This window comes from Protopterus annectens, chromosome 6.part0 (assembly GCF_019279795.1).
Source record: "Protopterus annectens isolate FY-2018-M chromosome 6.part0, PAN1.0, whole genome shotgun sequence".
Lineage (NCBI taxonomy): Eukaryota > Metazoa > Chordata > Ceratodontiformes > Protopteridae > Protopterus > Protopterus annectens.
Window position 1 is genome coordinate 223,716,191 of NC_056737.1, and position 27,362 is coordinate 223,743,552.

Sequence of the window (27,362 nt, forward strand, 5' to 3'; positions counted from 1 at the left end):
TAGTGAAGCTTAGTTCAGACATTGTTTCTCTTTGTCTGAGCCTGCCCTTCAATGTTTATTTTAAATATTTCCTGTGATTTGAACTATGATGTCACTTGTGAATATATACTTAGTATTTCCTTGTTCTTTTATTATTTATTATTAAATATATTTAAACCTTTCACTGTGACTGATCTTTGTATAGATATTTAAGTTTTGAGAGTACTTGCATATTTATTTGGAGAAACTGTGTGAGCCACTCTTAATAGCATTGCTCTTGGTCAAACTACCATTTGTATTAATATTAATATTGCACAGTAAAATTGGACACCCTTTGTTAAGGGCCTTAAAGTAGTTGGTGAGGGGTTTTGGTGGCAGTGATAACTGCCTTAGTCTGGCCAGAAGAAGGCATGGCTAGTAAACCTGTCCCAGCCTTTCCCAGGGGTGTGTGTGTGTGTGTGTGTGTGTGTGTGTGTGTGTGTGTGTGTGTGTGTGTGTGTGTGTAAAACAAATCTCTAAGAGTGTATGTATCAGCTTATCAGCTACTTGGACATGGACACACAGCACTGGTTGGAGAGAGTGTTGGAAGGCTTGGAACCCTGGCTAAGGGCTCAACTCTATAGCTATTCTAGTGGGGAGTCTTACTGGAGATCTGGAGAAAGAGTGAGAAACCAGCGCTAGACTGAATGTAGTCTCTGTGTGCTCTTAAGGGGAAACGCACTTGATGCAGAGAGCTACATTGGAAATATTGTGTGTGTGTACTTGTTTAAACTCTTAGTGAATGTCCCCCACAGGTGCCAGTGGGGAGTACTGAGGCTCCCTGATTACTGGCTCAGAGGTAGAGTGTTGTCACAAGGGCAAACCCCAAAACTCTCTCCAATGAGGTGAGCTTCGACTCCACTGCTCAATTCTGAGGGTGCACAACATCAACAGAGCTCATAAACTTACTTTTGTGTGCCTGTTAAATCCAGACAGTATTTTTGGGTCTTGACAAAAGAGGAACCAATGGAACCAAGTACCTATATTTCACTTACCACTACAAAAGCACAAAACAGAATTAAAACTGGTGGGAAAATCATACTGCATTGTCTAATCACTTAAACATTCCACAACATAACATCCCTATTTGTACAGGTAAAAAACTTTTTCAAATGACATTCTGAAGCTGAGATCAATATCCAAATAACTTTATAAGTTCAATTCACTTCTTGAAACTAAGATCCTTTTTTACAACTTTTGTTATGCAGTTTAAAGGAAAACCAACATAAAAATACAACAAAATTAAAACTGCCTTCATTTTGGAAGTGCAGAGTTTGGAAAAAAATGGAAATGTTGCTTACTCTTTCCAAAATACCTTGCCTCTAAACAAAGTTTGAACTTGGTTAGTATAAAAATGGGAGAAAAGTCACTTGTAAGAGCAGAAGAAATGTGTGATGAGAAGGTGCAACTATCAGTGTATATGCGTCTGGTATGGCATCTGTGAAGAACTATTAAAATAACAAACGTAAAAGTTAATCTCTCTCTATTACCACAAAGAAAATGCAGAAGAAAGGCCAATAACCTGGAAGCTAATAAAGAACTTTGCGAAGGAGCATCTAACATCCGGAAACAATAACAAAAATCACTCCAAAAGTAAGGCTAAATAGGTTATCTCTGTGCCTACTGAGCAGAAAAATGTTAGGAGGGATGGAGACTGATACAAATAAAATGTAAAGGAAGAAATCCAAATGGTTATGACACAGTTAAAAACAGATGAAAGCTTACTTACCAAATCATGTGTGTAGAATCGGACTGAGGTAGAACTGGAAACATGAGAGTCAGTGTCACTACATGGGGGGGAGGCAAAAAAAAATTTCTTAGAACTAAAATTATCCACACTGATAAAGACAAATAATCAGCAAGTCAAAAAGGAATCACTAAACAAAATAAAAGTCCACAGTATGCATTTTTATTTTTAATGACAAAAAAAACAAAGATGGGACATACAAAAAGTGATTAAGATCATTTATTTTATGAAGGGCTACTAAGTGAGTATTACTTTCAACAGGCTTTTGCCAAGCACACTTTCAATGGAAACTTTCATAAACTGGAAGTCAAACCTGTGCTCACCAAATAAATCTGAACATAAATGGCAAATGGAAAGAATGTGAAACAATCTTACACTTCAAAAGTCTAGACCTCATAGAATTTGTCATCTTTCATTCTACAACTGGCAAAGACCAGAATACATAAAGTAAAAACATCAACACAATCTCATACTGAATAACAGACAGCAAAGCATCTAAGTTAATAATGCAGCTGCAAGCGTGAGGTACAAATGTGTCGAAATTTTTAAATAAGCTGAGCAAACCATGCTCAAGGTGAATGCTAAGCTGCAGCACAAGAAAAGAAAAATCCAGTCAGAGTATATTTTGACAGAAGATACAGAAAACAAAATAGTTGTTAATAGTAATAATGACAACCAGGTCTTCCTAAACTACCTTACCTCAAAAAATAAATAATGAGCAATGTAGACATATAACAACACACCAAATGTCCAAGTCAGTATCTGCATGGTATGGAGTATGAATAACAGAGAGGTGAGAAATGATCCTTCTCCTGCTTCATCATTTACTGTTATACAGAATGGATTAAGTTGTGCCTTACAATTTTTCCCTAATTAAAAAGACAAAAGCAGAAAGAAAACTGATTTCAAGGAATAAGAATATTCAGACAAGGGCATAAGCATCCACCTATTTGAGTCTGAAGACTACTGCCATTACTTATAAGATTGACAGTAACTGCTTCCTTTGACTTGTGACAGACTACTGCCTGTGGGGCTGAAGTTTATTCAACTACTGCAATACATACAAACACAGCTTGTTCCATTCTGTGACCAGTAGTGCAGCAAATGAAGCTGCATTTCAAGATTAATCATGTGTATACATTAAACCACAGCCCACATTCTAAGCAATGTCACATTCCAATTCAAGCTATCTTAACATTTGTGCTTGTTTTAATCTAACAATAAAAACTATGACTTAATTCAATAAATGTACAAGAAAAAAAACTATCAGATGGTAAAATAAGAATGTTCAGTGCTCACCAGATGTTGTTTGATCTCCTCCTGGCAGCAGGTTCAAAGTTCACCATTGACATATCACAGCCTCCGGTCTCATAGAAAGTTGGAGTGCATTTGCCTACAAAAGATGATGCACTTAAATTAGGCTCTCTCTCACTTTCACCAAAAGAAGATCAACATTTAATTACATAAAGTTTTTTATACATATTTCTTACTTTCTATTTCTAGTGTGTGTGTGTGTGTGTGTGTGTGTGTGTGTGTTTGTGTGTGTGGATTAAAGGTCACTTGGGTGTTGATCACACTAAGTCAGGAACACCAGGAGCAAACTGAAAGAACAGCAGTCACAGCAAACAGAATGCTTGAATCTGTCCACAGGAGCCAGACTTCAAATTTAAAAAGGTAAGGTTTCCACTATGCAGGGACCCTATCAGATGACAATGAGTATTGTGTGCCAATCTAGAGGCTATAAAAGGAAATGTCAGGCCAGTAGAAGTTACCTTTAGAAAAGTCACAAGAAATATCCATGGAAGACAGACAGGATGGTATATCACCATTTAATGTAACTGCTACAGCTTTTCTCACCTGAGACCAGAAGAGATAGATGGGGGAGCGGGGAGACATTATATTGTTACATAAGACTGCTCAAGAAGATGTGAAGGGGACCATCCTGAACAGAAAGTAAGATGAGGGAAAAGTGGAGCAGAAAAAGACAGCAGGAACAAACTAGTCACTGACCTTCAATGGCACCACATTTTCACAGACAAGAGTGTTGACCCACAGAATGGGCTACCAGGATGGCTGACAGAGACAGCATCTCAAAGGCACACAAGATGACAACAGACAGGAGGAAAACAGGCAAAAAAGAAAATTGGGATGTGGAGAGAGAGAACATTTAATGTATGTAAAAAGGCAGGCCAGATAGACTTACTGACTCCTGCTATCAAGCAAATTTAATTACCTTCTTGATGCAGAGGAAACTCTCAACTGTGGCTTGATGAGGGACTGCCTATATACAGGTGTCAGGTAGGAGGTATTCTGAATTAATGACACATTTTACTGTCAGCTGATCTGAGACAAAACGATTATGATTAACACCCAGAGCGCTCCTCAATGGGTCTTGCTGTTTGGGCTGAACCGCAACCTGTAAGCCATTATAGTGAAACAAGTAAAGGACTGAAAAAGCCCAGAAGACACAGTCAATGAAAATAGTCTGCTAATAAAACCTTAATGCCTAGGGTTGTAGCAGGAAAAAATAATATCTGGTGAATACAAGCACCACAGACCAGGTCACTGCACTAATTTCCACAATATGACATTCTAAAGTAATCAATGGGAGCAGCCACTTCTGCAGAGGAGCATACTAACAGCTAAGGCCAGTGGTTAGAGCCACCTAGTGGTGAAGTGAAATAGCTATCAAGCCACTAAAAAGTAATCCTTGCCTCACTTACACCAGAGAGCTGAAACACCATTTTACCTAAATAAACCAGTGCAACCACATCAAGGAACACCTGAGATGTCAATATAAGCCTAAGGTGTGAAGGGCTCTCTACTACTTCCAGTTTCCACAGCTGTAAAGAAGCAAAACAAAATACACAGGTTTTGGTTCAAAACCAAAAAAAAAACACCTTCTAAGAAGACAAGAAATGAAGTGGGGGAGCACTCTAAAATCTCCACACCTCCAAGTCAGAAGTTCTGGGATCCTTTTACAGAGGTAAAGTTACAAGGAAGAGACTTCAGGGCAATGATGAACACAACTACCATACCTACAGATTCAAAGGCAACAGGCTTGCCTGCTGAATGGAAAGTCCCAAGTTCCTGAAGGAAGTGGCTCTTGAGAGGCAGATGGTGAAGTCACTGTGCCCTCCCCCCTTCAAAGAAAACTGTTCAACCAGCCATAGCAAGGTCACAGTCCTTCTCTTTGCTAGAAACAACAGGTAAGACTGCCATGGAACTCCTCGAGGAAGAGAGAGCTCACAGCAAGCTAGCATCCAAACCATCAAGGATAACTGTAATAATCATATGGGACAACAAATGGTATTGGTCTGCCCAAATTAAGAACCACTTCCACTTAGAAAGCTTCCTATTACAACATGCCCTCCTAAATAGAAGGATCAGGGGGGAAAAGCCTCCAGGGCAGTCCCATAGTTGGAACTAATTTTTACCCAAATAGAGGCAAATCCTTGGCAAAAAATGTTTTTTTTTTTTTTTTTTGGGGGGGGGGGGTCTCTTAGCACAACAGGATTGGATGATTGAGTCTATGCCTTATTTGGCTATAAGCAGCCCCACAGAAAGATGCATTTCTTCAGCTGTGACCTTAGGATAAGATGTGGAGTCAGCAAGAAGTGGACAGGAACACTGCAAACCATAAAATTGAAAATAAGACCACCTCAACCCTTCCACATCATGAAAAAGCAGAAGGGGAAGAGAGTGGAAGCAGTGATCATCAGAATGCCCACTATGCCAACATGTTTGTTCAGTCAGAAATGAGACACTACAGAAACAAAAGTCCTGGACACAGGAAGGTGCTGCATTCCATGCAAGGGAAAAAGTTCATGCCTCCTTGTCTGAAAAGATAACACACCACAGACCATGCAGCAAGCTAAGACAGGTCAAGTTCTAGAAAAAGCTACTTTCACCATTGGCTGCAAACTGTAAAAAACAGGGGCTCCACAGCCAAAAAGGAAGGAAGCACTAGTAACTCTGACCAGAAAGAAGGTTAGATGAGCCAAACTATTGTGTGTCGACAGTGACACAAAGGTAAAAGTCAACTTGGACTGGTGGGGGGGGAGGGGGGATTACCTGCCTATCCAGGATTCCTACATCAGAGATTGACACTTGCAAATGCTGACAAAAATGCCAGGAGGAGAGGTAACTCCATAAATAAGACCAGAAAACACTGACCAATAACAATATCCAAAAGTATAACATGGCACTATGAATAAAGCAACTGCTCATAAGGAATGCAACTGCATTCATGATTAGAGGATGCTGCTGGTTTTAAAATCAGGCCCATAACTGTTAGAAGACACCCGGGGCTTCATGGTAGAAGCCACAAAAAACAGGGATAAAGCCCCCCATTACTAAATGAAGATAGTGTGCGTTTCAGATGCAGATTATTTGCCTATCCCAAAAGTTCTGCCATGATGGAAACACTTACGGGGAAATACACCAAAAACATTAGGAATGATTGTCAGAGATCTATCCTCAACTCTGCTGACTCAAGATGATGTTTCTCCCAACCAGGATAAACCAGGGCATCAACCCTTTCCCAAACAAACCAAAAGTGGAGTTAAGACAGCAGCAAGTAGGCTGACAATGAAAATACCAAGGTTTCCAAGCTGGCACAGAAGGCTAGCAAAGGATTTCTGACCTTGCCCTTAGAGCAACAAGGCACTCCTTTTGACAAAGCAAGACACATTAAAAAAAGAGAGGAAAGGTCCTTTCACTATGAAAGGTCCTGCTGCTTTTTACAAAATAGATTAGCCTACTGACAGGGTTATCCAAACAGCACTCTCCATGAAAGTAATGTCCAGAATACAGCAGCTGAAGCCAGCTGTGAAGGAATAAGAACTTACTGACATTGTAGAGAGACGCTCAAGCCCAAAGCACTATTGTATGCACACAATCCACAGTATATAGTGCTAAGAAAGAAAAGAGCCAAAAGTAGGACATAGAAAATGTCTTCTTTGGAGTTCAGACTACAGTGAAGGCCTCCAGCACTTCCCCTGCCAGTCCTGCCCAAAAAAGGTTAAAGGTTGGACCCACTTATAGCTGACAGACCTAAACCCCTTATGGAAGAGAAGTACATGCCCATGACACACTGGTCCCAAGTTCTTATCTTATCAGACAGAAGGGGCAGGAGTTTATGGCATCTAAAACCAAAGTCAGCTCCAGAATGCTTCAGCAGTAAAGCATTCCTGCAGGCTAGGGGTCTACACAGGGCATTAGCCAGAGTTTTTTTTTTTTTTTGCTCCAGGAAGGGAGGCAATACCATGAAAAGGAAAAAATGCAAGGAAACATAACATAAAAGTAACCATATGGACAAGGGGATTTACAAATACCTGCTGGCAATACAAAAAAAGAAAGGGGGCTGGATGGAGGGGATGGTGTTTTCATTTCTACCCTACTTGCCACTGTTTGAACTAACCTTCCGGTTGGCCTGGGAGATGGATGATGTCTTGGTTCATCCTGGCTGAGAGAACTATCCTTCTTGGTCAGCAGAATTACTCCAGAGGTGGGTGATGGAAAGAACAGCTGTGTATGTAAAAAAGAAGTTATGTACTCATCATAACATTCCATGTGTGTTGTCCATTTTCATTTTTCCTCAACTGTTGGATTCGTATCAGATCTGACTCAGCCATTACTGAAGCTTGTGGTAACCAAAAAAGTAGTATCTATTAACATGCATAAATAAAAGGATGCATAAATAAAAGGGTGCATAAAAATTGTACATGTCCTGAAGAGGAAACTATATCAGGAGTTCAATCAAAAAGACAGTGGTGTCCTTATAATATCGCATTCATCTAGAATAGGCATAAGGGATGGGGGTTTGGTGAGTGGGAAGCTGAGGAAGAATGAAAATGGACAACACAGATGGAAACTTTATGGTGAGTACATAACTTCTTCACCTGAGGATGTAAATTTTCATTCTATCCTCAACTGCTACCTAAAATCCCCGGTGAACTCTAAGGAAGGATAGTCCACAAAGTTTACATTCCAAGGAGAACCCACGGGGTTTTTTTTTTTTAGATGAATGGATTTGTAAAATCCCTTTCAGAAAATGAGATGACAACAGGTAGAAAGGGTGGGGGAATTCAAGAGCAGATCATGCAAAATGGGCAACAAATTAACCTCATTAAAGCAGCAAGACCAACCACAGGACAGTAATTCTCAAATAATCAAGGACCAGAGGCAGACCAGGACTTAAAGAGTCCTAGTTCTCGGAATGGCACTTAGTAGAAAAAGTAGAAAATCTTTTCCAGTTATACATATATGATTTGCTAGTGGAAGATTTTAAACCTCCTTAATACCTACTGCACATTTACAGCAAAAAGATGGCTGAAAGGCAGTCAAAATTCTATTAACCAGGCAGTAAGAGTTTTCAAGCTGAGATATAATGAACAATCCCTGTCTTGTGAGTAAATCCAGTAAGAGTTTTCAAGCTGAGATATAACTAACAATCCCTGTCTTGTGAGTAAATCCAGTCTGTCAAGAGGTATGTGGTAACTGCCCTTGGCCAGTTTCATAAGAAGAGAGAAAGTACAGTTGTGTACACTTATCATAAATGTAGATGTTCAAGTGTATTCACTGTTGCAGTCATTACATTTAGGTAATCTGCCAGCGGGTTGCCCTCAGTCGGCCTGATTAACAAAGTTTTGGGTCCTGCATCGGTTGCTGTCTCTTCTTCCATGATGTCAGGTCGTCAGGGGTATAAAACATGCAGCCAACGCCATTACATCAGTTTTTCTTGCCCCAGATATCAGGTGCCCCTCAAATGGGGAGGAAAATATATATATATAAATAATTTAAAATACAAAAATATACCTCCAAACAAAAGCAAATACACCAAAAAAGGCTTTTAAGTGTAGTAAAAGAAAGTAGAGGCATAGTAAGAGAAAAAAAACAGAGGGCTGGAGGGAGGGTAACCAGGACTGCAACAGTGAATACACTCGAACATCTACATTTATGGTAAGTGTACACAACTGTACTATGTTCTTCGTGTTTCACTGCTGCAGTCATTACATTTGGGTAGATTCCCAAAGCTATGGTTGGGAGGATGGATTTATACAGCATTAGGACCGGTTATAAGGCCCTGCAAAACAGCAGTGGCAAAGCCAGTTCTGGATTTAGAGAAAATTGGTAAATGATAATGCCAACTCCAGGTAGCTTCTAGAATATCCCTGGTAGGAACACCTCTGAGAAAGGCTGTAGAAGTAGATGCAGCCCTGGTGGAATGGGATCTGATCCCCTGGGGGATAGGTTTTCCATGGTGCTTATACAATGGCTTATCCATTTGGAAATGGTTTGCTTTGAAATGGCCTTTCCCTCTGCCCCTGCAGCACATGCTACCAGCAGTTGTTCAGATTTTCTTTGAGATTTAGTCCTGACCAAGTAAAATCTAAGTTGTCTGTGTACATCCAATGAATGCAGAATCCGCTCCTCCTTGTTCTGTGGATTGGAAAAGAAAGGTGGCAAATTAATGGACTGATTAAGAGCAACACTGGATACCACCTTGAGCATGAAGGATGGGTTGGTCCTGAGTGACACCCTGTCCGCATGAAAGATGATGAAAGGCTCCACTGCCATAAGGGCCTCTAATTCAGAAATACTTCTAGCCGAAGTGATTGCTAAAAGGAAGTCTGTTTTCCAGGAAAGAAATTAAGTATGCAGTAGCAGCTGGCTCGAAAGGAGGGAAGAGTGAGTTTCTCCAATACAAAGTTAAAGTCCCAGGCAGGGGTTGGAGCTCTCCTGGGTGGCTTCAAGTTTTTGGCCCCTCTGAGATACTGCTTTAGCAGAGGATGAAAGAAGAGGGGAGTTCTGTGTTGTAATGAGCTGAAATGGCTGAGGCATGGATTTTTATGGAAGAAAAAGACAGACCCTTGTGAAGCATCTCAGTTAAGTATTGCAAAATCTGAGATAAATTGGGCACTGCTGTGCTTATCCCTTGTGATTGATTCCAGACACAGAATCTTTTCCATTTGTCAGCATAAGATTTTCTAGTACTAGGTCTTCTCGCCTCCAAAATGACATCCATCACAGGTTTGCTGAGGGATGCTAAGGGGGAATTTAAGTGATTAGCCAAGCTGCAAGATTCAACGTTTGAGTTGAGGGTGCAGAATTTGGTTGTTCTGCTGAGACAGTAAGGATGTTGTCTGAGGCAGGTGCCATGGAGAAATTTGTGACAGACTGCGTAGGAGTGGGTACCAGTGTTGGCGAGGCCAGTCTGGAGCAATCAAAATAATTTTTGGTTTGTCCTGTTTGACTTTTAGTAGAACTTCGGAGAGCAGAGGCAGAGGGAGAAAGGCACAGAGTGATAGGTTTTCCCAGCTGAAGGACAGAGCATCCACTTTCCAGGCTTTTTTGTGAGGAGTTCTTGTGCAAAATTTGTTCAACTGGTAGTTCTGGGGTGAGGCAAAAAGATCTATGTCTGGGCTCCCCCATTTGTGTGTCAACATGTTGAAAATCTGTGGTTCCAGTTTCCATTCGTGTGGGTCCATGAAATTTCTGCTTAGTTCGTCTGCCAAAATATTCAACTTTCCTGGCAGGAATAGAGCTTGTAGTTGTACTTGAAAGCTCAAGGCCGTGTTCCACAATGCAATGGCTAGTCCTGCAGAGGGGGGTAGGAATGTGTACCCCTTGCTTGTTTATGTACCACATAACTGTGGTGTTGTCCGTCTTTACCATTAGTTGGGCCTGGATGAAGGTAGTCCTTGAAGGCTGTCATTGCATTCTGTACAGCTAACATTTCTTTTTGATCGATATGAAAGTGCATCTGATTTGGGCTACATTTTCCCTGAATGCACTTCCCTTCCAGATGAGCCCCCCATGCATAGTCTGATGCATCTGTAGATAGGGTTTGGGAGGCAGGGGTGGTGTGAATGGCAGTCCCTTGTTTTGGTGGCAGGCCTCTGCCCACCATAGGAACTCTAGTTGCAATCAAGGAATGATAGGAATCATTGTTTCCAGGCTGTGACAATGGTGACTCCATAAACTTTTTAAGTACCACTGAAGTTTCCTCATATGCAGTCTTGCATATGGAATTAGAAGAATGCAGGAGGCCATGAACCCCCAAGGCTTGCAGTATTTCTCTTGCAGATAGCAGGGTTTTTGTGGCCACCTGTTTGAAGTAAGTCACCAAATGAAGTTGCTTTTCTGACAAAGAAAGCCATCTGAGCAGTTGTATTCAAGCTTGCACCCAGGAATGTAATTTTTTGAGAGGGTACCAGTTGTAATTTCTTTTAGTTAACGGCGTACCCTAGACAAGTTAGAACCCTTTTTACAAACACCAGATGTTTTAGAAGAATGGCCTTGTTTTCTGTCTGAATTAGACAATCGTCCAGGTATGCATATATTTGAATATTTCTTTGCCTGCAAAATGTAATTACTGGAGCCAGGCACTTTGTAAATACCCTGGGCGCAGTAGAACTGATAATGCAAGTAGCCTGCTTTGAAGCGGAGGTATCTTCTGCAAGATTCCCTGACTGGTACATGCAGGTAAGCTTCTTAAATCTAGAGTTGCCAACGAGGCATCTTTGCCTAGCATAGGAAGTAACTGATGAAGACTCAGCATCTTGAATTTTGGAATGTCCAGAAATGTGTTCAGAGTAGACAGGTGCAGAACTAGACACCATGATTTGTCTTTTCTGGGTAGCAGGAAAAGTCTGGAATAGAAACCTTGTCCCTTTTCCTCTTCTGGTACTAGTTGAATTGCCCCCATGTTTAGGAGGGAAAGTACTTGTTTCTGAGCCTCTGCCCACTGATTTGGGGGCAGGTCTGGCCATCCGTTTGGAGTTGGCAACGTGTGGAAATGAAATCTGTATCCCTGGGACACTATTTAAAACCCATTTGTCCTTGGTTATAAGTTGCCAGCTTTTTGCATGAAGAGCCAGTTTTCCCCTGAAATGGGTGGCTAAGAGGTAAGTGCTTGGTAATTTTAAAGGGAAGTCATTGAGACTGTTTACCATAGGGAGGTGTCTTGTTATTTCCAGATATGGAAGCGGAGGCACCCCATTGCTTAGTTCTGAAAGTCCCTTGGGACTGAAACCTGGTGCTTTTGGAATGTCTGAGTTTGGCTTGAGTGGCTCTGGAAGGAACTGGAAAGGACCAGTTCTTAGTAGGCCAGTGCCTACTAAATCTTGGAGGTTGTACTTGTAAGAAATCTTTTACAGTTTGCATAGATTTAGCTTTATCTTCCATCTTTTTTTAGAACTTCTTCAGCCTTATTGCCAAATAGACGGACCTGCTGCAAAGGAGCATCCAACAATTTTGCTTTAACATGATTAGGCAGAGATTGCTCCTTAAGCCAAGCATGCCTTTTAAGCACAGACCCAGTAACAGCAGCCCTGCAAAGAACCAAAACCACATTACAAAGTATGTTTTCCAACTTGTTCAGCTGAATGCAATAAATCCTGTAAATCCTTATTTTACACAGAGTCAGAAATCAACATCATTTTCTGTTTAAGCAATCCCATTATATGCTGATGATATTTTAACATATGGAATTGACAGTTTAAAGCCCTGATTGCCAAGGTTGCAGAAGTATAAACCTTTTTACCCCATCTATCCAGTGCCCTGGAGTCTCTATCAGAAGGGGTAGGATTTTTAGCAGTAGAAGCCTTAATGCCCTTGGGCCTCTGAGAAATTGTTTCAGGGTCCGCAACAGTATTTTTGAAAAGGAATTTGTGGGAGTCAGGAATCCTGTAGTATCTGTCTGGCTTACAAGGGGCCGGAGACAGGGAATCAGGGGCCATACTGGATTCTGAAAACGCATCAACAATGACTAGTACAGGAGATATAGCCAAAGGCCTATGCTGAGGAAGAAGGAAATCCCTAGGCCTCTTTTTGGATTCAGAAAAATCCTGACTTTACCAGTGGAAATGATCCCTTAAGGTACGTAAAGTTTCCCCAAAAGAAAAATCCTCAGGGGGAGAAGCAGAAGGAATGGAATCTTCTGCATCAGAGTCCTCATAAGTAAGTATGGACAAATCCTGTTCATTAGAAGAGTCAGAAGGAAACACAGTCCTGTTCAGAAGATTCATAGTCAAGTTCAGCACTAGGCCTCTTAGAAGGGGAGGGGTTGACTAACCCTGATTAGAGTAATTAAATCTTCAGCCATTTTGTTCATTTGTTTGTTAGGCATAGGGGCCTGAACATGTGGCCTGGGCGTCGGTTTTTTAGACATATATCGAGATTTTGACCCTAATATTGAAGGTGGTGTCGGTTTAATATACAAATCTGTAGGCCTGAATACACCCTCAGAAGCCGGTGCCTGCACAGCTGCTCCGGACCCATCCAAGGTAGAAACATCCACGGGTTCCATAGGTGAAGCATCTCGCAGCATACCGGACTCCGAATGGGTCTCAGTAGAGGCCTGCGAATCAGTAGTAGCGGGTATCAGAGGCTGCGAAAGCGCCTCACTGAGTACGGGCGAACTGGCGACTGGCTTAGGAGAAGCATCGTCGGCAGTTTTGGACCTCAACGGCCTGTCTGTCTTTTTCTTTGCATTTTTTCGGTATTAAGGTAGTCTGATGGCTAATCGATGTCATTTCTGGATAATTAAACCGAGAACCGAAAAATTTTGAAGCAAAAATGTATCGACGATGGATAGTGCGCTGTTTAAATAAAGCACAAAACCGACAGCAAGGCACGTCGTGGTCAGGGCCTAGCAAGGAATACAGTACAAATGAAAATCCTTATGAGGTATTTGCTTCCCACAAGTAATACAATTATTAACTTTTACTGACATCGGTAAGGAGCAATAAAAAATTTCCCCAATGGGGTAATTAACTTTTAGTCGAAGACTTTGGTTATGAAACTCGAAAATGAAAATTTCAGGAGTCGGCCGACCAGCACTTGCAAACTGCTTCTGCTTCGGGCATCGCGCGGCAAGAAAGACTGGTGTAATGGCGTCGGCTGCATGTTTTATACCCCTGATGTCATGGAAGAAGAGACAGCAATCGACGCAGGACCCAAGACTTCGTTAACCAGGCCGACTGAGGGCAACCTGCCAGCAGATTACCCAAATGTAATGACTATAACAGTGAAACACGAAGAACATCCACTGTTGCCTGGGGTAAAAAGGAGTCACCACCACAATCTATGAGGAATCCTTCTGAAACTGGATATTAATGGAATGGCAAAGAAGAAAATTCCTGTTCATGGGAATGAGAGGACATCTGAGTCTTCCAGACCAGCTTGCAAGGAATCCTGCTGTGGAATTTCTTTAGTTGTCTGTTCCAAGAGGTGGCAAATATCTATTGGAGGCATTTCTCACTGTAAGATCAATTCTTGGAAGACTCCAAGGTGAAGTTTCCTTTTGTGGGTGTCTGACATGGCCATGCCCAGCTTGTCTGTATTAATGTTTTGCTCTGACTAAAATGTAAGAAGAGTAATATATTCCTCCAGTACCTTTACTTATTTTAACACCTCTGACTGCATTTAATTTATTTTTCCTCCAAATTACTACAAGCCGTCTTCTGCACTGAAACAACAACAAACTGCTTTTTACTGAACAGTTGCAAAAAGTTTTTTCCTCTTTTTTACTGGATGATTATCACTTTTCTCTAAACGTCTTTATGGCTGCCATTCAGGCAGTGCAATTACTAGCCAGTAAATAAATTTTATTCAAACTGCTAACTTTTACAAGCTAACAAGTTACAGCACTCTGTGTAAAAACTGAGAAGAGAAAAGTTGTGTAAAGTCTTATCATAACCATAGATGTCCCTCTTCCATGTTGCAGTATTCTGCATATGGGTTTATCCCTTCAGTCTCACGTATGTACGGCCAGTATTCAAAAGCTTTCAGTCCCTCTATGGTGTGTCAGATGTCAGGCAAGATGGAGGAATGTGAGCCATAAAAGTGACATCGGCACACACCAGCCCTCAGAAGAGTAACCCCTTTCGGAGACGGTCTTTTAAAGGCAATGCTATATCACTGCCATCCAGAAAGGGAAGAAAAGCAGCAGATGAGAGGGGAAGGTGGGTGGGAAGGAATACTGCAACATGGAACAGAAGGACATCTATGGTTATGGCAAGACTTTACACAACTTTTCTATGTCCTTCTATTCCCATGTTGCAGTATTCTGCATATGAGTGAGTGCCAAAGCTCACCGAGGTTGGAGTGGTGGTCTAGAAAGCAAATTCCAGGGGTCTCACTAAATGTTAAATCTTCCACTGGGGAATCAGGGTACAGGGACTCTTCTTCAGGAGATCTGTAGCCCAAAGGAAATGAAAGTTGTGAATTGTAGGACAGAGATTTTTTAGAGGAGTCTGAAAGGTCCTCCTCATCCCTAGGAGGTTGGTCTGTAGGCATGGGGCCTAGGGCTTAGGAGAGGAGGGGGGGTGGAGGTGGAAGATGATGTAGGCCTCAATGCCATAAAGGAGCTAAAGAGGATCTGACTGAAGGCCTGTCAGTCAGGCATGCCTTCAAAAGATGGAGTAATATGTTTTCTCTTCTCCCTTCTTTTTAAAGGAGTGGTGGCCAGTTTCCTACAAACCAGGTACTATAAAGGAGCAGAGGTCTCTGACGACTCCCCATGAATTGCTGCCCCCCCCCCTGCGTCGGCTAGCAGCGCCAGTATAGCCTCGGCGGACGTGCTCTCGTCTGTGGATGGTGCAGCATCCTTAGAGGTACCTGCAACCTCCACAGAAGTGGATCTGGAACCTATGTCGGCCACAGGCTGGGAGTTGGGCGGATGACGCTCAGCAGAAGTTGAAGGGCATTAAAGTTCTGGCCTTCTTCCTGGGTGGTTCTGGGGGGACGTTGGAATGACCTTCCATTCTAAGCACAAGAAGCTTCAGGCGTTGGTTCTCAAGATACAAATTTAACACGTGCAACCGGCTACGCAGAGTTTTCTGCACGAACACCTGGTAAATCGGGCAGGCCATATAGTCGTGAGCTCTACCTAAACAGAACAAACACATGTCGTGGACGTCCGTATGAAGGATCTGGCGTCCACACTGACACTTTCCCTTTCTAGATGACATTAACAAGCAATGTTACAATAAGGAGGGACTGAAAAAAGGTTCCCCAATGGGGTACTCGTCTCAAAAAAATCATGATGTCAGCGGTAGCAGTAAAGTACAGTTGCGTACACTTACCATAAATGTAGATGTTCGAGTGTATTCACTGTTGCAGTCATCACATTTGGGTTATCTGCTTGCAGTAGCCCTCAGTCAGCCTGGTTATCAAAATCTTGGGTGAAACACGAACATCACCTGGCGTATGAATGGCAGCTGAAAAGTTCGGAGGGCTGGTGTGTGCCGATGTCACTTTTATGGTTTACATTCCTTCGCCTTGCCTGACTTCTGACGCACCATAAAGGGACTGAAAGCTTTTGAATACTGGCCATACATATGCAAGACTGAAGGGATAAACCCATATGCAGAATACTGCAACATGGGAATAGAAGGACATCTACCTGTTACTCAGCCGGCAGCCATCCTGAAACTCCCAGATGAAGAATATTCTGAAGGTAAAGGATCAAAAAGAAAATCCTCACATCTGGAAGAAAGACTCTGTGTAGGCTCATGCCTAAAGGCACATCCAGGAAAACCAGGTTTGTTGTGGGAGAAAGACTGACCTTCTTCACAGTGACTAAGAATCAGGTCCATGAAACAATTCAGGGTAAAGTCCAGAACCTTGCATATTCCCACTCACAGAAGCTGCTTAAATGAAAGCATCATCCAAGTAAGGTAAATCTCGATGCCCTTTGTTCTGCAAAACACTATTACTGAAGACAGGTATTTGGAAAAGACCCTGGATGCAGTGAACTAGCCAAAGGCCAAGGAAGTAAAATGGCAGTCTCTCCCTCTGCAAACCTTTGTAGCATTCTGTGGTCTTCTGCAACAAGGATGTGGAGATTAGCATCCTTTCGGTCTAATGTGACGACACAGGCTTGAGGGGTAGCACTGACAGAAGCCTTTGGAGCACTAACATTATCAACTTTGGAATGATTAAGAATTAATTTCAATAAGGCAATTTCATCAACCTTGCTTTCTTGGTACCAGAAAAAGGCTGGAGTAAAAGTCTGCGTTTTCCTCTACTCTGGGTTATCAGCCCTTCCACCAATAATGCATTTCTCAGAAAAGGCGGTACCTGACAAAGTTAAGTCTTCTGGAACAGGGTAATGCCTTTGCACTTTTGAAATTACCATCAAAACTAAATCTGCAGTTTTATTATATTTTATTTTGAATTGGTAACCTGGGTAAAGCACTGATCCCATTGGACCTATTTCAGTCTCAGTCCAGGAGTAAACACAATAGATAGATGACATACACAGACTGACTGGTAAAATGCAGCACGCGCACACTAAGCACTCTCCAACTCACTCTAAAGGAGTGGAGAAAAGAAAAGGGGGGAAATGCTTGAGTTGGGGTGGCCTCAGGGGTAGGGAGAGAAAGATCAGCCTGGTAAGTCATGGCTGTACCCTTCTGAAGTCATGATTCATGTGTCCTCAGGCCTTTCCTTAGGTTTTGCTTACCACACACTCTTGTACTTTCTCTTTTTTCCTCTTTCATGACTTACTGTTGTCTTGCTTAGGTTATAAGGGCAAAGATTAGCTGGATATTATCCACTGAACTTACATGCCAATAGTTGAAAAAGTTTCTTTACATATTCCATTGCTTTCCTTTCCTCTTCCAGTCTCTTGAACATACCTTTGAAGAACAGGGGTCCAAAGAGAAGGCCCTTATCCAAAGGTACTTTAAAAAGCATCTTGACATGGTCTAGCAGGGAACGATTCCAACCAGGCAGAACCCCTAATCACAAATCCTGTAGCAGATGCCCTACAAGATGCACCCCCAACAATCATATTTGCATTTCTTGGAAAAAACAGCCACATGAGCAAGGATGTCACACAACTTTAGCATCTCCAGTTTCAGAACCATACCAGAGATCGCTCTGCTTTAGCCCTCATCGTTTTCAACAGTGATTGCTGCCCTTAAGAGCATGTTCGATGCTCTTAAGGGCAGGAAAACACTGGCATAAACCTTCTTCGAAAATCTGTCAAGAACACTACTTTCCCCTGTCACTTGGAATAGGATTCAGATACGGTGTAAAGAGATTCCTTACTGAAATCCATGAACACCACAGAAATAGATCAGCTAAATGTTTCTTGTGGTAGTAGTCATGCTTCCTAGGAGGTGGGGTGTGGAGGGATTCTTGCTCCACAGATGTGCTGGCAAGCATATCCTCTTGGACATCCATAAATGGAGGAAAAGCAAGTGCCCAAAACTCAGGCAGGCACATGAAACCCTCTACATCTGAGCTAGGCCTATAAGTACTCCACTGGCTCCCACTGGGAGCCCTCCTTTCACTTTATGAAGTAGGAGCTCCATAAGGGGAAATCCTATAATAGAGATGCAGAGGACAGGGTGCCTTCAATAACAAATTTATAAGAATCTTGTGTGTTTAAATTAATGTGTTATGGGGGTGTTCTAGGGAAGGTGTTTGTTTTAATGAAAACCCGCAAGCAAAAAACAAAGTCGTGTAAAATGTAACACATGTTGAAATGGAAATGACAAGAAAAAGAAGTTGTATACTCACCATAACGTTCCATCTCAGTAGCTGTTCTTCATTTGTCTTCAACCTGTGGGTTTCCTGGATCCATCTCGGATCCGACTTGGCCGCATATTCAGCATCTGATCTAAGCTCAAAGCTCCTCCCCTTACCCACAATGCTTCTGTCTCCCTTCTCCCTCTGATCAGGTTTCCTGTCTAATCCAATACTGTCACCAGACCCAACAGAACCTTGCCCCTACCATACACCATTATCAAGGATAAGGATAACAGGAAACCTTAAGGTGACCAACTCCTGAATTTGTAGGAACAACCAACAGTTTACATAAGGCCAGAGGAAGACAGATGAACAACTACTTAGATGGAATGTTATGGTGAGTACATAACTTCTTTATCTGAAGTAGTTGTCTTCATTTGTTCTTCAACCTGTGGGACAGAGTCCCCAGCTACTAAACACCTGGGGAGCCCTCATGGAAGGATATTCCAGAGCATAGCGAAGCCAAAAGATGCCCTGTTCCTGGATACAATGTCCAATTTATAATGTGAGATGAAGGTATGACATGAGGACCAAGTAGCTGCAGAACAAATATCATCTAACGAAACTCAGGCCCAAAAAGCAGCTGAAGTGGTCATAGATCTGGTGGAATATGCTTTCACATGACCTGGCGGGGAAATCCTCCTGACAGAATATGCCCAAATGAAACATTGGGGAAATCCAACGGGCGATAGTAACTTTGGAGATAGGTTCTCTAAAAAGGGCTTGGAGTAAAAGATGAAAAGTAGGTAAGATTTACAAAATGTTTTTGTGCTGTGCAGGTAAAAACTGTCTCTGCACATCCAATAAATGCAATTTGTATTCTCCTGTATTTTGAAAATTTGGAAAGAAGACAGGGAGATTGATCACCTGATTAATGCTGGCTTCTGTTAGTGCGCAAGGCACCCTATCCTTACGAAAAATCATATAAGGGGCTTTGACTGACGAAGCTTGAAGTTCCAAAACTCTCCTGACAGAAGTAATGGCAACTAAGAACACAGTCTTTCAGGACAGAAATTGCAGATCTACAGAAGCTGCAGGTTCAAAGGGAGTTAAGGCTAAGGCCTGAAGGACAAACGTAAGATCCCATGGTGGCATACGGTCTTTCACCAGGGGGCTAAGAAGAAAGGTATCTTTGAGGAAGGCCTTACAAAGCTCTGAAGATGCTAGGGAAGCCATATTATCCCCCACATAACTGGAAATTGCAGCAAGTTGAACTTGGAAAAACTGGTCCCTTGTTGAAAATTCCCATAAAAAATTCCAGCATTGCGGAAACCAGGGCAGTGGTGGGATCTAGTGCATGATGCAAAGCCCAGATCGAAAAAGTACAGTTTTGTACCTACCATAAATGTAGATGTTCGAGGATCCACATTGCTGCAGTCCTAACTATTGGGTAGTCCGACATCGTCAGGGCGCATTAGACTGACGTCGCGTCAGTAGGTACTAATGCGCATGACCGACGTCATATCCTCAGTCTTTTCTTGCCCCAGATGTCAGAAGACCCTGAAAAGCTAAGTCCGAAACTAAAAATTCCAAACATACCTGCACCAAAAATATGTACAATATATACAAAATTACCAGAATATAACCTCACCTACACAACCACCCTTAAACACAGAGGGAAGGAGGGAGACTGCAGCAATGTGGATCCTCGAACATCTACATTTATGGTAGGTACAAAACTGTACTATGTTCTTCATTCCGCATTGCTGCAGTCCTAACTATTGGGTAGAATCCCAAAGCAGAGGTAAGGGAGGCTGGCAAATCATAAGGAAGCAGGAACTGACAACATGCCTTGCAAAATAGCTGTGGCAAAACCAGCCCTAGACTTAGAGTAGAGAGGAAGGTGATAATGCTTAGAGAAAGTATGCACTGAACTCCAAGTAGCTGCCTCCAAAATATCCCTTAGAAATGCTGTAGAAGTGGCAGTAGCCCTAGTGGAATGAGGCCTAATTCCAGCTGGAATCTCCTTGCCATGATGGGAATAACAAAATGCAATGCAAAACCCAATCCACCTAGAAATAGTTTGTTTTGACACAGGCTTGCCCTAAGCAAAAGAAACAAACAACTGCTGAGACTGCCTAAAATCCTTAGTCCTGCTCAAATAATAACGCAATTGCCTGTGTACATCTAAAGTGTGCAAAATCTTTTCCCCTTTATTTTGGGGATCTGCATAAAAAGTAGGCAAATGAATAGTTTGGTTTAAAGCCACACTAGAAACCACCTTAGGCATAAAGGAAGGATTAGTACGTAAAGATACCCTATCCTTATGAAAAATCGGCCTGCAACTCAGAAACCCTTCTTGCAGAAGTAATGGCCAACAAAAAGCAGTCTTCCATGACAAATATTTCAATTCAGCAGTAGCCAAGGTTGTAGAGTAAGTTTCTCCAACACAAAATTGAGATCCCAAGCAGGAGTAGGAGCTCGGGGTCTTATATTCTTTGCCCTCTAAGAAATTGCTTGAACAAAGGATGAAAACAATGGTGGGTCACAATCATAGTGAGCTGAAATTGCTGCAGCATGAATCTTAGTGGAAGAGAAAGAGAAACCTTTGTCCAATAACTCAGTAAGATATTGAAGAGCCACACTCAAATTAGGCTCAGAAATCTCCAAATTGTTTGCTGCACTCCAAAATAAAAATCTCTTCCATTTTTACTTTCCTTGTACTAGGTCTTCTGGCTTCCATAATCACATTTAAAACTTGTTGAGGAAGTTGAGACCTGAACAGAATATGCCAGGCTGTTAGATGAAGAGATTGAAGCTTGACATTGAGCAGGTGACCGTCCTCTGAGACACCAGGTGTGGAACCAAGGGTAAAGGCCATGGAGGCTTCCTTACCAGACTCCTCAGTAATCGGTACCAGTGCACGCGAGGCCAATCTGGAGCTATTAAAATCATCCTTGGCTTGTCTTGTCTGACCTTTAGAAGCACCTTTGGGAGAAGAGGCAGAGGTGGAAAAGCATACACATGAAGATTTTTCCAACTGAAAGAAAGAGCATCCACTTTCCAAGCTGTGTGATGAAACCTCTTTGTGCAAAACTTTGGCAGCTGGTGGTTTAGTGGAGAAGCGAACAGATCTATGTCTGGAGTTCCCCATGACACTGTCAATTTTGAAATACATGAAGATCCAGTTTCCACGGATCCATGATTTGTCTGCTTAACACATCTGCTAAGGAGTTCTGTGCTCCCCGCAGAAACCTTGCCTGAAGAGTTACTTGCAAGCTGCCATAAAATCATTGCTTGCCTGCACAATGGGTAAGAATGTGTTCCCCTTGTTTGTTGATGTACCACATGACAGTTGTGTTGTCTGTTAGAATCAACACCTGCCCTGGAAGAAGTAACTCCTTGAAAGCCATTAATGCAAACTGGACTGCTAACATCTCTTTCATGTTGATATGTAGATGCTGCAGTCTGGCAGGCCACTTGTCTTGTATCCACTTTCCATTTAGATGAGCTCCCCAAGCAATGTCTGAGGCATCTGTCGTTAGAATCTGACTGGCCGGTCACAGAGAGTCCCTTGTTTAGGTGACATTCCTGAGCCCACCACAAAAATTCCTTTTGAATGCAAGGTATTATTTGAATGACAGTGTCCAAATCCTGGCAGTGCTGTGTCCATACATTTTGAGATACCATTGCAGCTTCCTCATATGCAGTTTGGCATTGGGAAGCACCAGAATACAAGATGCCATGAACCCTAAGGCTTGAAGGACTGTCCTTGCAGTCAGCCCGGACTGAAGAGATAGTTGATGGAAGTAACTGGAAAGATTCTTTTGTTTGTCCGGGGTTAAAAGGCCATCTGGGCTGCTGTATTCAGTCTCACACCCAGAAAGCACATGTCTTGAGAGGGTACTAGACTGGACTTTATTTCGTTCACAGAATACCCTAGGCATCTTAGCACTGCTATGACATAATCCAAATGCTGTAGAAGGTCTTCCTTTTCTTGAGCTAGAATCAGGCAGTCGTCCAAGTAAGGATAGATTTGAATTCCTTTTAGCCTGAAGTAAGCTATCACTGGAGCCAGAACCTTTGTGAATACTCGGATAAGCCAAAGGGCAATGCAGAAAACTGATAATGAGAATTTCCAGCTCGCAGATACTTCCTGCAACTTAGTCTTATAGGCACATGAAGGTAAGCTTCCTTGAGATCTAAAGTTACCATCCAGTGATCCTTGCCCAGCAGAGGTAAAAGCTGTTGTAACGTCAACATTTTGAACTTGGGAATGTCCAGATAAGTGTTGAGGATAGATAAATCCAAAATTGGCCTCCACGTGTTCCCCTTCTTGGAATAAAATCCTAGGCCCCTTTCTGGCACAGGAACTGGCTGAATGGCCCCTATGTGGAGCAACAGAGAAATTTGCTTGTGAGCCTCTTGTCTTTGTAGAGGAGGAATGTCTGGCATGCCTTTGAAAGGAGGCATGGTATGGAAATAAAACCTGTAACCGTGGTGAATGATATCCAGAACCCATCTGTCTTGGGTAATTAAATCCCAATTTTCTTTGAAAAGAGACAGCCTTCCTCCCAAAGGTGCTGCCAGGCGAGAATGTACTGGCAGCTGAAAAGGCAGGTCATTGGGTCTGCAAGGACTGACCCCTGCCCTCACCAGAAGTCTGAGCAGGGGAACTCCTGTCCTAGGCCTAAAAGAACCTTGAGCTCTGAGACTGGGAATCATAAGCAGGATAAGTCCATCCCTTAGTAGGCCAATTTCTACTAAACGGCTGCACCTGCAAAAATCAAACAACACATCAGACTGCAAAGGAGCATCCAAAATCCTTGTTTTAACATGCTCAGCTAAATTCTGATCTCTCAACCAGGCATGCCTAACAGAACCAGTGGCAGCCAGAGGCCTGCACAGCATCAAAACCACATTGCAAGGAATGTTTACCCACCTGTTCAGACACATGAACTAAATCCTGCAACTCTTTACACTCAATACCTTCTGCCCGAGCATCCACCTTAGATTTCAATTGTGAAAGGAGATAATTCTGATATTTTAACATGTGTCATGGCTAAAGTGGAAGAAGTATACACTTTCTTTCCCCATCTATCCAAAGCCCTTGCCTCTTTATCAGGAGGAACAGGATTTTTAACAACAGAGGCCTTCACCTTTAGGCCCCTGAGATGCCCTAGGACTCTTAAAAGATACTTATGAGCTTCAGGCACCCTATAGTACCTATCCGGTTTAACTGGGGCAGGAGGCAAAGAATCAGGATTGAGGAAACATCTTCCACCACATTCAGAACAGGAGGTATAGCTAAAGGCCTATGCTGGGGTAAAAACAAGAATTCCCTAAGCCTCTTCCTGGAATCAGAGAAATCTTGACCTTCCCATTTAAAATGCCTCATGGAATGCAGAGTCTCTGAAAATGAAAAATCCTCAGGAGGAGAAGCTGAAGGAGTAGAATCATCCACATCAGAATCAGAATAAGGAGGATACTCCTGCAAGTCTTCAGCTGAAGACTCAGAAGCCTCGAACATTGCTCAAAACTCTCAAACTCAGGTTCCACCCTAGGCCTCTTATCAGGAAATCATAGTAATCAAATCCTCTGCCATTTTAAGCATATGTTTCCCACTGAAGTTAAACTTGGCCTGCCTCTCAAAGAAGCCTTGGAAACAGAAGGGAGGCTCTAACCACCTTAGAAGAGAGGGAAGAACAGCCACCCAGCCTGGCCTGCTTCCGGATACATCCTGTAACAGTAAAGTCTCTCCTGAGACTCCAAAGAAACACCTGGCAAAACCTCCAGCTCCACTGGGCACAGTCTAACCTTCTCTTAATAGTAACAAGGTATACACAAAGTATGGTAATCCCTATGAGGTATCTGTTTCCCACAAGAAATACAGTTATTCACTTTTTCTGACATCCGGTTAAATACTGAGGCAAGAAAACCAAAATATTGCCAACTTTGATTCGGTCTGAAACTCTGACTTCAGAAACTTTACTGGACAGCGGACTACCCAATAGTTAGGACTGCAGCAATGTGGAATGAAGAACATCTGTCTCCATTTACTAGAGTATACATTTCTAGTGGAAGATTTATGGGCCGCCACCAGGATTCTTTTGGCAGGAGAGGATAAACCGGGAGTCTTGACTATCATGGGAACTGGAGCAGCCATGCAGTGAGCTTCAGACTGTCCAGTTCTGTATGGGGAACCCCTGAGGTGATGAGAAATGAGATCCGGGACTGGATCCAATGTCCATGGTGGAGCCATCAGATGAGACCACAGAGAGGGAAACCACACCTGGTGAGGCCAGAATGGGGCAATGAGGATTACTAGGTTCCCCAGCCTGCAAGCTTTCTACAGAAATTTTAGGATTAAGGGAAGAGGAGGAAAAGCATACAGAAGACCGGGGAGGGGCATGAATCAGAGCGTCTCTGGGGGCTTTGCTTGGAGGGGGATTCAGAGCGAAGAACTCGCTGCATTTCGGGTTGGAAGGAGAAGAGATCACAGCAAGGCTGACCCCACTTGTGAAATATCCGTTCCAGTAATGAGGGATTCAGTGACCACTCGTAAGGCACAAGAATCTGCTGAGCCTGTCCGCTAGAATGCTGGACCTCCCCGGGATGTGCGTTGCCACTAGAAAATGGCCAGTGGAGATCACCCATTCCCATACTCGCAAGGCCTCCTGACAAAGTAGATAAGATCTGGTTCCCCCTGCTTGTTGATGTACCAGACCACCGACATACTGTCCATCTGGATAGCAATTGTTCCTGAGGGAAGATAGGCATGGAGAGTCTGCAAAGCTAGAAGTACCGCCCTCATCTCCAGGATGTTGATATGCAATCTGGTCTCATAGGGGGACCATGTACCTTGAACTGTCCTTTCCAAGTAGTCCCCCTCCCCACTCTAGCTGGGAGGCATACGTAGTCACAGTGGTCATGGGGAAAGGTGGAAGAAAAGGACGATCCTGAACAAGGTCCGAGGAATGAATCCACCACAGGAGGGAGTCCCTGCATACTCGAGAGATTCGGACAGGGTGAGTCACCATCAGATCTATCCAGGACCATTGTACTGCAAGGGTCTACTGAAGAATATGCATGTGAAAGCGGGTTAAGGGCAAGAGGTTGATCGTGGCCGCCATGGACCCTAGCACCCTTAATACCATCTCCTCTGTAAGGAAATGCATTTGAAAAAGGCAAAGAACATGTAGCTTAAGAGTGCGTATCCTGTCTGGAGTAAGAAAAACTTTGGTTTGAATTGTGTGTAAATGGGCCCCAAGGAAGTCTACCGTTTGGACTGGGGCTAGAGATGATTTGTTGAGATTGATGGTAATGTCTAGCCTCTGTGCCAGGAGCAGAAAGGTATCCCTCACTTGACAAAGTTGATGCCTGGAAGGGGCAGTGAGGAGCCAATCATCCAGGTAGGGCAATACCTGTACGCCCTGAAGTCTCCGATGAGCCACTACTACTGGCAACACTTTGGTAAACACCCTGGGGGCTGTGGTGAGACCAACGAGGAATACTCTGAACTGGTAATGATTGGCTCCTAGCTGGAAGCGAAGAAACCTCCAAGAGTGCCTCTCTATTTTGATGTAATAGTACGCATCCTGGAGGGTGCTCAAGCACATTCAATCATTCGCTTGCAGTAAGGGCAGGATAGACTGAAGGGTGACCATGCGGAACTTTGTCTTGGCCACAGATAGGTTCAAGGTGGAGAAATCCAAAATGGGTCTAAAGTCCCCCATTTTCCTTGGCATAAAAAAAGCCAGGAATAAATGCCTGATCCATAATGGTCTGGGGGATGGGTTGGATGACTTGCTTTCCAAGCAGCTTTGGAATTTCCAGTGCTGCATCCTCCCTGTGTGAGGGTGGGATGTCCGGGAGGTGTTTGGGAGGCAGAGGTGGCTCTAGAAAGGGGATTGCAACACCCAACGATCTTTCATGATAAGACTCCCACTCTGTTAGGTGTAGTGAAAGACAGCCCCCGACTGCCTCCAGAGATGAGTAGCCGGGCAACCCTTCAGGACTGCTTGGAGGATCTGTCTGAGAAAGGCTCTGAAGACCCGTAATTGCTCAGACCCCCTCTGCCTCTAGGACAGAGTCTCAAATCCCTCTCTGCTCCTGGGGGAAGGTGAGTCCCGAGTGTCCTGGGGAAAACTCAGATTTCCAGAACCACATCCTCTTGGCCCCTTGCTGATTCCTAGAGAAGTATCGTTGAGGAGCCGAAAAGTGGATTTCGAGGGCAGACAAAGTCTTCCTGTCCTTCTCACTCTGAACTAATGTGTCACGTACCAACTTCCCAAAAAAGGGAAGAACCGTCATATGGGGCATTGGTAAATGATGTCTTAAAGGATTCTAAGAACTGACAGAGCTGGAGCCAAGCGCGCTCTGCCTGATGGCAATGCCTGTACCGGCAGCTCTAGCGGCTCACTCGGTTACATGGGAGAGGAGTCGCATACAGGTATTCGCAACTGAATTTAGGGTGGCCATACGAGTGGAAAATACCTTCTTGTCCTCCGCCGACAAGAACCCAGGGGACAACTCAGCAATCACCTTCACCAGGTCTCACTGTAGCCAAATCACAAGTGCCATATAATTCAGCACCCGCACAGTGAAGGTCGCTGAAGCATATAGCTGCTTCCTGAAACGGTCCATCGTCCTTGACACTCTGTCACAATGGTAGACCGTGGAGCTCTCCTGCATGAGCTCCTTCCTAGTGGCAGCTTCCACCACAATGGCATCAACTGGGAATCCATTGTGCAAGTAAGATCTGTCTGCAGGTGGGCTCAAAATCTTATCCGGGCATCTGGAAATAGGCTCCACTGTGCCCGGTTCCTTCCACACCCAAGATGTAATGAGATCCACGAAGGGATCTGCAAGAGAGGACACTTAGGAAGTAGAGGGTCTTGTGCCAAATGCCTCACGGAACACAGACTCGTCCGAGGTAGGTTTTTGGGCAGACCACCCCCCTTGCTGGCGATGGAGTTACATGATGGCACCAAAGAAGACATCCTTGGGGGGGGGGGGTGACCGGGGGGGAACCTTCCCCTTCCTCCAAATCGGAGTCTTCAGTGAAAGACTCCAGTGGGGAGTCTAGGTGCCTCCTTTTGCACGTACA

The 27,362-nt window shown here is 43.3% G+C and overlaps 1 protein-coding gene across 1 annotated transcript in view; it reads right to left on the reverse strand.

Annotated features, from left to right (window-relative positions):
* PCNX1 (pecanex 1) overlaps window positions 1-27,362 on the reverse strand; it is a 3,150,868-nt gene that overhangs the window by 2,208,592 nt on the left and 914,914 nt on the right. Inside the window, exons 9-10 of the mRNA XM_044073489.1 lie at window positions 3,065-3,158; window positions 1,748-1,805 (exon numbers count right to left, since the gene is read on the reverse strand). Coding sequence (XP_043929424.1) covers window positions 1,748-1,805; window positions 3,065-3,158 — 152 coding nt within the window. The remainder of the gene's footprint in view (window positions 1-1,747; window positions 1,806-3,064; window positions 3,159-27,362) is intronic.